General features: G+C 36.5%; 1 protein-coding gene across 7 annotated transcripts in view; it reads left to right on the forward strand.

Moving 5' to 3' along the window:
* Nucleotides 1–6,630, forward strand: part of pbx3b (pre-B-cell leukemia homeobox 3b) — a 112,506-nt gene extending 105,876 nt beyond the window's left edge. For all 7 annotated transcript variants that reach the window (XM_088335410.1, XM_088335412.1, XM_088335414.1 and 4 more), the window contains 2 exons: nt 1,199–1,288; nt 5,171–6,630. In XM_088335410.1, the coding sequence (XP_088191536.1) occupies nt 1,199–1,288; nt 5,171–5,263 (183 nt within the window). In that variant the 3' untranslated portion in view covers nt 5,264–6,630. The remainder of the gene's footprint in view (nt 1–1,198; nt 1,289–5,170) is intronic.
* The last annotated feature ends 4,627 nt before the right edge of the window (nt 6,631–11,257 follow it).

Here is an 11,257-nt window from a genome sequence, read left to right on the forward strand (position 1 = left end):
AAAGGCTAATGGATGACTAGGTAACTATTGTACAATAGTGGTATCGCAGCTGAAAACAGTTTAGCTGGTTGGATAAGCTATAAAACTGGCTATAAAACTTTAAACTAGTCAATATCTGGAGCATCACATTTGCGGGTGTGATTAAACTTTTATATTGGCCAGAAAAAGAGAAGTTTCAGGTGAAACTTGCAAGTCTATGCTTGTTCTCAGAAATGAAGACGAATGCATGCAAGAAATCGCCAAGAATTGGAGGTTTTTATACAATGGTTCGTACTACTCCCTTCTGAGAACAGCACAAACAGTAGAAAGTGAAGTGGAAGACCCTGCTGCACCACAAAACAAGAGGACAAGTACATTAGATACTCTAATTTTAGTAATAAATGCCTCAATTAGCAGTTTTGTTAAATAGTACCTTCCAAACACCAGTGTCTATGTCTACAGTGAAGAGGGGACCCGAGTTGCTGGCCTTCAAGGCAGACTGGCTAATAAGCTATAGCTGAGGCTGGCCTACAAAAAGAGATTAATATGGGCAAAAAAACACAGATATTGGACAGAAAATTTTATAAATCAACATGTGACTTGTTCATGGAAAACACAAAATTGTCTGTAGGACCCCAAACCTTATAACGGTAGTGTATATATTTTAAGGGTTTATATAAATATTTGTATATGCATAGGGTGTCCCAAAAATTGTGACTTTAAATTGTCAATATACTTTATTTTCTAATTCCTATTTGGTTTTGTAGTAAGAATTGTAGATGATGGTCTTTCGCATGTACAAAATATGTTCTAATAATGTGTTGGGACATTTGTGTGTGGAACTCTTTGCATTTCAGCTTTGGCTTTACAATACCAAATTGTTTTCAGAACATATTTTTGTACAAAAGTAATCACAGTATACACCAATCTTAATCAAATCTGAAATAATTAAAAAAAATAGCTTTTTAAAAGCAAAGTGTGTGTACATTTTTTGGGACACCAATACTTATTATGTATGGTTTGTAAATATATTTGCAATGAAGCAGCTAGAAATGCATTTTTGTACTAAAAAAATATTGAACTTTTGATTAGCACGTTTGCTGTCTTTGAGTTGCCTTTTCAGACAAGTTTGTGTGTGTTTCCTGAGCATGTACAGTGAATGTTGCCGAGCGTCCTTACATGAGGTTGAACAGCTTGTCCACCTTGTCTGTTCTTTCAGGTGGATACCCTGCGCCATGTTATCAGTCAGACGGCAGGATACAGTGATGCTCTGAGCCGAAACACGGTGTACAGTCCACAAAGTCTGAATGTGAGTTTACTGTCGAAAACCACACTCAAACCAAAACAAACAAAAATATTGAGAATAGTCAACCACAGTTATGTCTTGAGATATGTGTTTCGCATGACTGCTCTCAATTGTCACATTTGAGCCTTTGTTTTTGAACAGGAAAAAATGACTATTTTCTATAATAATAACAATAACATGTGTTATTACCTATATTTAATGATCTTACCCTAGTGCATCATAAATTAATGTTGCAATTCAGTTTAATCTGCTGCAATTTCTGGTCGACAAATGTCAGTGAGTTTAAGACAACCATTCAGTCAGGTCGATTGAAGTCACTGCTAATGCAAGTAATTCTCTAATAATAATAGTATTCATTTTTGAAAGGATAAGAAATCTATGCCTTTGATTTGTGCTGACCTGAAACCATCATTGTTAGTATCTCGGAACATTTTTGAAACAATTTGAAGGAGAATGTTGACGATGGCTTTCTACAGATTCTTTTCTTAACATATCGTGGGTCTTTTTTCTTCTTTTCACATTCTAAAACATTTATCGGTTAGTTGAAAACTGTAGGCTCTGAATGAGGTGAATAATGTTATGCTAGTGGTTAAATGTGCCAATTTCTTATTTTACTGGAGTTTTTTTAGTACAGATACTACAGATAGGGTTGTTTTACTTTTACATTATTTTACTACAATTATTTATTAAAATACATTTTTAAAAAGAAAAAAATATATTATTCAAAATGGAACTAGATTAAGTTGCTCATACAAATAGTTTTAATTTCATGATAAATATGTCTTAAATGGGCAGCACAGCGGCGCACTGGTTAGCGCGTGTGCAGCACAGTTCTAAGGTCTTGGGAACCTCCTGTGTGGGTTCGAATCCAGCTACCAGCCTACCTGTGCGGAGCTTGTATGTTCTCCCCGTGCTTGCGTGGGTTTCCTCCGGGCACTCCGGTTTCCTCCCACATTCCAAAGACATGCATTTCAGGTGGATTGGCTGGTCCAAATTGTCCCTAGGTTTGAATGAGCGAGCGAGGTGTCTGTACCTGTGTGCCCTGCGATTGGCTGGCAACCAGTTCAGGGTGTCCCCTGCCCACTGCCCGATGATTGCTGGGATGGGCTCCAGCACCCCCGCGACCCTACTGAGGATAAGCGGTGCAGCTAATGAGATGAGATGAGATATGTCTTAAATGAATTTAAAATTAAGACATAAAAAAATGGGCAAATTGATCTCTAAACTAAACAAGACAATTTTACCTAGAGAGATGTTTTTTCAAAATCTTTTTGTCGCTATTTATTGTTCATTTTCACCCAGTGGACAAAATTGCATGTGCCTGGAATGCAGCTTGGACAGGTTCTAGCTTACTTGTGCCACATTTTGAGATGAAATGGATCAATCCACCCTTTAGTTTGCACATATTTTAAATGCAACTAATGTTAGCGAGTAGCTGTATTGTTGTGATGATTGTTAGAATAACCCACGAATATTTTACTGCATTGCTTGTCAAAAAACAAACATGGGTCAGGTTTAAAAAAGCCGTCTTGCCTGAAAATCAGCTCAACCTTTCTCGTATTTAATACACAATACATGAGAAAGATAGTTGACAGTCTTTATGCAAAAAAAAAATGGAAAATCCTGTTCCGACAGCTTCCAGTGTCATTTTGTCCTTTCTGAAGCCTTATTACTTTAAGCTTTTCCGACATGTCAGCCCCCAGCTAGATCAAGTGTTTTTCACTTTCTCACAAGGTTTCTCACTTTTATGTGCGTAGTCGACCTGTGCCTAGTGGCTCACTCATGCTTTGCACAATCCTGACAAAAATAGCAACGTGCACTTCTGAGTCCTATTCACCTTATCCCAAAACATAAATGAAACATAAATGAAGAAAATACAAAAGAGAAAATGAAAAGTCACATGGTAAATAAGTAAGATTCTCAAATAAGTCGTGGTTGCACTGCATCTGTTTTCATCCAGAAAGTGCTTTGTAGACATATTAGCATAGAGTAACCTTTAGCGTTGTTGACGGTGACGTAGACATATCCAGTAAAGGCTAGGTCATGCCTAGAGCGAGGCAAAGTCAGGCTGGCTAAGACTGGCTCTCCTGGCGAGGCCCTTGCCTTGTCACTTCCACTCAGTTCTCCCCACCTCAGCCAAACCGAGCCTTCCCTCCCCCTGACTGGCAGCAGAATATGTAGCGACAAGCTGCCGGACGCAGCTGAACTCAGCCAAGACGCTGATTTTAGCCACCCCTCCCCCAATTCTTGGGAACAAACACAAATGTGTCTCATTGCTGATTTAACTGCTTCAGGATAAATCTGAAAATAGTCTTATTTTTTTTATCATATTTGTTTTTAAAAAGAATTTTGTTTTGTCGTTGAAAATGAATGTGTTCAGTAATTGATAAAATCATGGCAACAAATTAAATTTATAATATATAATTGTTTAGAATATTGTAATGCCTTGCTCTCTGGTCTTGTCAAAAAGGAGCATTGCCAGCTTGCAGCTACTACAAAAATCAGGAGCATGAGTGCTTACAGTGGCCAGGGGAGGTATCACTATACAGTACATATAGCTGCATTGGCTTTTTGCACTCTTCAGGATCCATTTGTAGGTGCTTTTGTTGGTCTTGAAATGTCTTGACAATCTTGGTCCATTTTATCTGTCTTGCTTTGATTATATCAGCCCTCATGGTTTCTGAGGTATTCTGGCAGCAGTTTGTGAGGACCCAAACCTATGGGGAAGCAGAATTCAGCCGCTTTAGTCTTCAATTATTGAACAGTCCGAACAGGCGGAGGACATTGGGTCTGTGAGAATCCTTGATATTTTTAAGAGCAGGCTCAAGACCCACTTTTTTTCGTGGCTTTCATTGGCTGAAAAGTGCTTTAGAAATAAACATGATTTGGTTTGGTAAGATACAGCTAAAATAATAAAAATACTTCCTCATACACACATTAAAAACAGAAGTTATTCCATGGAGTGACTGCGTATCAATTGAGTAGGCTGGCAGTATTTAAGTAAATGTTATCCTACTTCTCAATCTTATTATACATTTTCCCCAAAAATTATAAAAATGTGAGAATATACATTACATATATATTCTTATCTTATCTTGTTCTACTAAATGATAAAAATAAATCTTGGCCCGTTGGCAGATATATTTGCTGTTTTTTAGTATTATTTTTTATCAATTTACTACATTTTATTTCGTTTATATTAGGTATAGATTTCATAATTTTACTAAAATTATAATTCAAAGAAAATGACCATTTGATTTTGCTCATACAAGTATTATCTTCTCCAATTTAAAAAAAATACAATCTACTTACAGATGAATCTGCCGCTTTTCTGTATTATGTTTGTTATTGTTTTAGTGCATTTCAACTTGTATTTCTAGTCGAATAAGACAATAATCAAATAGTCTAATATTAGAGATGACCGATATTTTTCCTTATTTTTGGATCATTTGTTTGTTTATTTATTTATTTACTTTTTTTTACCTCAAGTCGAGTTAAGCGGTTCAAAAAAAATCTTAGTCCAATGCGAAATAATTCAGCACATTTTATATTTTTCTTTCCCATCTTTCTCTTTTTAAATGTATGCTTTATCCCAAAATATTTAGGGATAGTTTTGGGCTTATCTATGTAATCGATTAATTCTTAAAACGAGAAATCAAGTCATAATATTTTGAGAAGCAAAATAATCTTGTAATTTGGCATTATATTTTCTTAATTCTTATTTTTTTCAACTGGATTGCTATTATACTATAAGTATACAGTGACTCTTTTTCTACAGGTATTTATCTTGAATTAGATGCCAATTGTAGAGAACAATAGCTTTCAACGGTGAATGCAGATTGTTTGGCATGTAATAACTTAAATTTGGCATCATATTTGTCCCAGACTAATGGCGGGTGGCAAGATGCAACAACTCCGTCTTCATTCATATCCGCAACAGAAGGACCCAGCAGTGTGCACTCGGATACCTCCAATTGATCCGCTTTGAATGCATTCATGCCTCAACCTGGACAAAGACTCTGAACTGGCTGCACAACTGAGGAGGACCTCCCAAAACTTTTCATGCGTCGCTATTTTTTGTCCATTTGCTAAATCCCACAACTCAATATTTTTTTTTTATAACGAACTGTCAACTTATTTTTGGTTGCTTGACGGATATTTGTTGACGGGCAAGCGGACATGCTGCCTGTGAGAATATCAAACATCCCTCTGATATTTGTCAATGCTGATTTGATCTTCTGTATTGGAAATGCAGAATAGTTATTTACACGACATTTAAAATGTCAAATGTACGCGACTACTCTTTTTTATTTGTATTGTTTCAATACACTATTAAAGAAGCAGCTGCAACAGAGCTCCACGGTGGCTTTGTGGTGACCTCCGAAATTGTATCCACACTAATGGCACTAATACAATACTATTAAACCAATGATTATTCATTGTCTGGAGGAAAAATATGTAATTGATTGTGTTATTACAACATATTACCATTCCATATTTTATCGTGTGGTTTTTGGTATGTACATATGTAAACCTTTTGTACTGGTTGTGGAAGTCATTGAAAGTCCCACAGCTGATGTTATTGAGCAAAGCCCTGCAAAACAAAATGTTATGAGTACTTAAACTCTCTAACAATCAATACACAGCTTTATCGCCTCATTAGAATTCTTATCAACAAATTTCTGTAGCTTAGAGTGCTCACATACTACCTCTAAACATCATCACCATGTTTTTTTGCCCCTTCATATATTTTCCATACTTTTACTTATTTTGATAATGATCTTGCAACACTGTAATTGTCCTCATTCTCTATGTTATGTAATGTATATTTTACTCTTGTAATAAAACGGTGTTGCAATATTGCAGCTCAAAATTACAAAAAAAGTTGATCAAATAACATTAACTCCATGAAAAATAACAGAGCGAGTGCATTGTTAGTCTGTGGCTTTCATGAAGAGGGTGCGATAAAATTGTGATAAATTAACAGTAAAACTGTTGTAAATACTTTTAAAAAACATTTTGAATGTTGCTCATCTTATTACTGAATCATACCCCGAAAAAACAGAAAAAACACTATTACAACTGTAATGCATAGAAGTTTCAGTGTTCAGAACTGTATATTTCCAGCTCTGTTCAACAGGGTTCAGACTTTTTTTTCTCTTTTTTCTATTGTATGTGATTCTGAAACTGAAAAGTCATAATAAACGATTTGTGGCAGTGATTCAAATGTAACAAAAAATGTTTAGTGTTGCTTTCTAACCGGACGACACCCTGGACTGAAAAGTCTTCCTTGTGGTAGTTGTGTTATTTAAAACATGAATAAAACTTTTGCTTTGATCACAGAATGTGTTTTTTTTTCCTTCACTGCGATTTCAACTCCAATTTGTGGATGAAACAAATGTACACTTATTTTCATTTTCTTTAATTTCACTCAGTGTAGTGCTGCTTAGCTCAACAACACTCTTTGCTACTTATTATCAAGGATTTTCTATTAATAGACTTTCTACAGGCAAATAAAACATTGTCTTTGGTCTGGGCCCAATTGTAGATGGACAGGATTGAGACAAGTGAGATGTAGCAGCTTGAGTCTAATTTAAGTGCAACGCACACACAGATCCCAAGAGAGTGTATTTGTCCATTCAACCGGTTCAGAACTTTGACGAACCCTTCTCTGTGAAAATCAAGTTTTTTATTTTTTTTTCCCAAAACATTTTGGTCTGTCACAGACCCTGCATACAAAAGATTTGTTTGTACAGATTTTCTCTTTGGCCGTAAATAAGAACCAATCAAAATTAACTTTTTCTTTTTTTTACAGCCAGCACAAGTCTTTGGTCAATTGTTATGCTGTCAGTGTACATTCGAGCCACATATTTTCTTAGCCAGCTATATCAAAGCCAAGACCCTCGGGCCAGAGCTGGTCAGCGAGAAGGTTTTCTAGGATTTTTGTATGTATTTGTTAGGGCCATTATTAGGTTGAATTAGGTTAGCGCTTGTGCGGCACAGTGCATGTCATGGGAACCTGTCGTGGGTTCAAATCCAGCTCCAGACTTCCTGTGCGGAGTTTGTATGTTCTCCCCGTGCTTGCGTGGGTTTCCTCCGGGCACTCCGGTTTCCTCCCACGTTCCAAAAACATGCATTTCAGGTGAGTTGGCCGGTCCAAATTGTCCCTAGGTGTGAATGAGTGAATGAGTTGTCTGTCCCTGTGTGCCCTGCGACTGGCTGGCAAACAGTTCAGGGTGTCCCCTGCCCACTGCCCGGAGATGGCTGGGATGGGCTCCAGCCCCCCCGCGACCCTAATGAGGATAAGCGGTACGGCTGATGAGATGAGGTTCACAAAACCCCAAATCACCAACCTTCTTGAAGCAGAGAGCATTTTTTGTGCCTATCCCATTAGCAGATTTTAATTATTAGAACTAAAACATCAAGTCAGTTACTTATATAATTTACTTGATTCTAATCACAATGACTGGTGAGCGACTTTCAGAACCAGTTCGTGGGTTTCTTGGGTATTCTTAGGGGGCAACCTGGCAGCATTTTTTGACTTTGACACTCCTATGATGCCTTCTTTTTTTATACATATATATATATATATACATATATACATTCAAATTGTAAACTATAAAAATAATACAAACGTTCTGATGCGTAGAAGTTTCAGTCGTTTTAGAGATGCTCAAGGAGGGCATGACTAAAATGACACATTGTGCGAGTAAACACTCCCTAAACCTGTTCAAATCATTGGGACTGCTTTGTATTTAAAACTAAATGGTGTCCCAGAACCATGTTCTTTGACAAAGCAGATAAAATAAATACCCACAGGGGTGATTTAATTCTGGCCAATGATATAACAGATCTGCGAAGTAGGTAAGTGGATATCATATCCCACCCTGATAGTTTTGGACACATAAATAGTCCCACATTTTCTCACCTGCCCCCAGTCTTTTGGAGGACTCTATCCACAAAAAAGGTTTTGGTAATAGTACCAGTTTACGGTGATTGATGGGGTGAAGGTAAGAAGATTCAAGTTTACCAAATTGAAGACTTTTTTATTAGTGGCCTTTGCTGTGTGCTCTTAGGAGGACATGAACTGGAATGGGGGACTCTATAATCTAAATGTTCAAATATTCTCTTTGAACTGTATAATTTCCTAATGAATATTAATTTTAGCTAGAGCATTTAACTGCTAAGCATAAGCATAATGCATATTCTGAATAACACAGTGCACATATACTGTATGCTCATACAACAAGATGGAACATGAAATTTAATATGAAAACATTTGGAGTTTAAGGTCCATTATTGCTTTCTTCTGAAATTTACATTAAAACCCATTTGCTAAATGTACTTTTAAAATAGACATATTTACTTCCTTAAAATAAACTGATTGAGTTTGAGAACCATACCCAGCAAAAGTAGCCCCAGAAAGATTCATATAAAAACCATACATTATCTGAGATTATACCAATTACAGGAGTCTTATAGGTCCATTAAAATTGACAGTATAAGTAACTAAAATGCACTAGGAAAGCATGTGTCATTAAATATGGAAACGCGGAATCACATTAGCAATATGCTCCGAGGAAGTGTCGATTAAATAAGATAAATATATCATTTTCTGTATGGTTCTTATGGAGTTCTTATTAAATTAGATAAAACATGTATTTTTCATAATTTGATTTATTTTTCATTGTGCATTGTTCACAGACCCTTGTTTTACTCTACACTGGTTGTAAACATTGCAATGAAACATTTTTAATAGCCGCATATTACTACTGCATTTAAGTGAGGGTTTCTGATCTGGGAAGTGGGGTATGAGAGCATGAGCACAGTATATTTAAAAAACATAAGGTGTTTCTAGCCTGCCCCTGTGCAGATTATTTCCCTCCTTCAAGTTTCTGGAAAATGTAGTGGTCATGAGAACATGGCTAAATGGACAATTGTTTCATTTGATCGTACAATTATAATTATATGTTCAGTTTTCATATAGCTGAAACATTTTCCATAGGTTATTGTTGATACAATCCTCCACAAAATAACACAATCATTGTTCAAATATTGCTGTGATGGTATATTTTTTTTATTTTAAGTGTCATTATCCTTAACCAAATACACCTCCAGATCATAACTATTTCCGTTCAGTTTTTAACAGGTGCAGACCAAAACAATGTATTCAGGTTTGACAAAAAAACACGTTTTTAGAGAAATTGATCATGAATATAGCTACTTCTTTGGGTGTTTACACAAATAAAAATATCATTATTTAACACAGCGTTCCCAACTCCATGGATCGCATTGTGGTCATATAATTGCTGAATCTCTTAAAAAGTAGTTTGTTTCGTGTAGGATTTATTTTGTTTGCAGTCCCTGGCTTCATATTCATATTGCATAGTTTGTGTTTCACACTGTTTCAACAGCTGTGCCTTGTTTTTGCCATCTGCAGACAATATACAGTACAGAGATTTGTAATAATGCCGTGTTTTCTTCTTGCAACTCTCTCAATAGACAGCACAGTGCAGATTTTTGACAGGTGCACAGACATTCGCCTGTGAGACGGGGCAAGGAGGATTATTACTGCATTATTTAGTTTTCCCCAAATAAACACACACGTCGGCTGCCTGGAATGATGTGTGACTATAAAGTTAGCATTGTGCTGTGCATGTGGCCAATTAGGATTTACGCCAGCCACGAGACCCACAGCGCTTCTTTAGCCCTCCAACAAGAGCCACTTAGTACCAAGGATTTTCCTTCTGTACTCTCTCATTTGCTCCGTATCTCCCCCTTTTATGACCTTTTTACATTCACCTTGGCTTGTTCTTCCTCTCGCTATCAACGTAGTGGCTCAGGTTGCACTCCACAGTCTAGTTTAAGTATAATAACTTGACACTTCACATTGCATTAGTCTTGGTCCTGACAACAAGGTTATGTGACCTATAGTGTCAGAGAGCATACACCATACTTGCTTGGAGAAGCTATTTATCAAGACAGCTTTGGGCCACCTATGATTCACAGCAGAACAAATACAGATCAGACCTATGGAGGACATAGCTTATTTTTCTACAACCTTAGCAAGCAAACACCTTTGTGCTGTTCCGTCGATACCCAGAGGGGATATCACAATACATCAGTGATAAACGTGTATATTTACAAAACTTGACCATTTTTTGTGAGGACAACATTATATTGATAATGATTGAGGACTGATAACATAGCAGTAAAGTGTGAGAGAGATACTGTGGGAAGACAGTAAGCTAATGTGATCCTTGGAAATAGGAAACATGTTTTCGTAGTGTTTTTGCTTTAGAATTGTTAAACTCAAGTGTTTATTTTATTTTTTAGAATTTGTTCACGCTTCCAATGGAAACATTGAGATTTCCTTTACGTTTCAGCATCACAACAGAGATATATAAATTGTAAACAAATAGCTACTGATAACTGAAGCATTTTTCCCTTTTGTATTTTGATTCCCCGCATAGCCTTCATGCAATTTGGTGTGCCACATGGTTGTATTTTGTGTTGGAATATTGAAATGTGCCACTGCAAGTTTCAAGTAATGTTTTTTATTCAGGAAAATACCTTGCACTTTGTTAATACTTATCAGAACTGGTCTATAAAAAGGGCTGGTTGAAAGCAGGGATTTGTCCATTACCTTTTTGTTTTCATCACGGACAGCCCTCTAGGTATAAAAGTATATGTCAGCCTATTTGACGCCACACTCATAAACGCTGCAAGGCATTTTCCTGTAGCTCATTTTTTCCCAGAATATCCTGTCATAATGAAACTTAAAATAAACTCCAAATCTCAGCTCAAGCACTTGTTCTACCTGGCTCATAACCCGGATGTAGACAAATACAATCTGTAAACCAAGAAAACACTTGAGTTTTGACGAAACACATTTGGCAATTTTTTAACTAGCTTTTTTTTTTTAAATTGCCTGATTTTATGAAAAACACAAACACTATACAGTCAACCTCT

Source organism: Urocampus carinirostris, chromosome 5, assembly GCF_059441175.1.
Source record: "Urocampus carinirostris isolate Australia breed hairy pipefish chromosome 5, RoL_Ucar_1.0, whole genome shotgun sequence".
NCBI classification, from domain to species: domain Eukaryota; kingdom Metazoa; phylum Chordata; class Actinopteri; order Syngnathiformes; family Syngnathidae; genus Urocampus; species Urocampus carinirostris.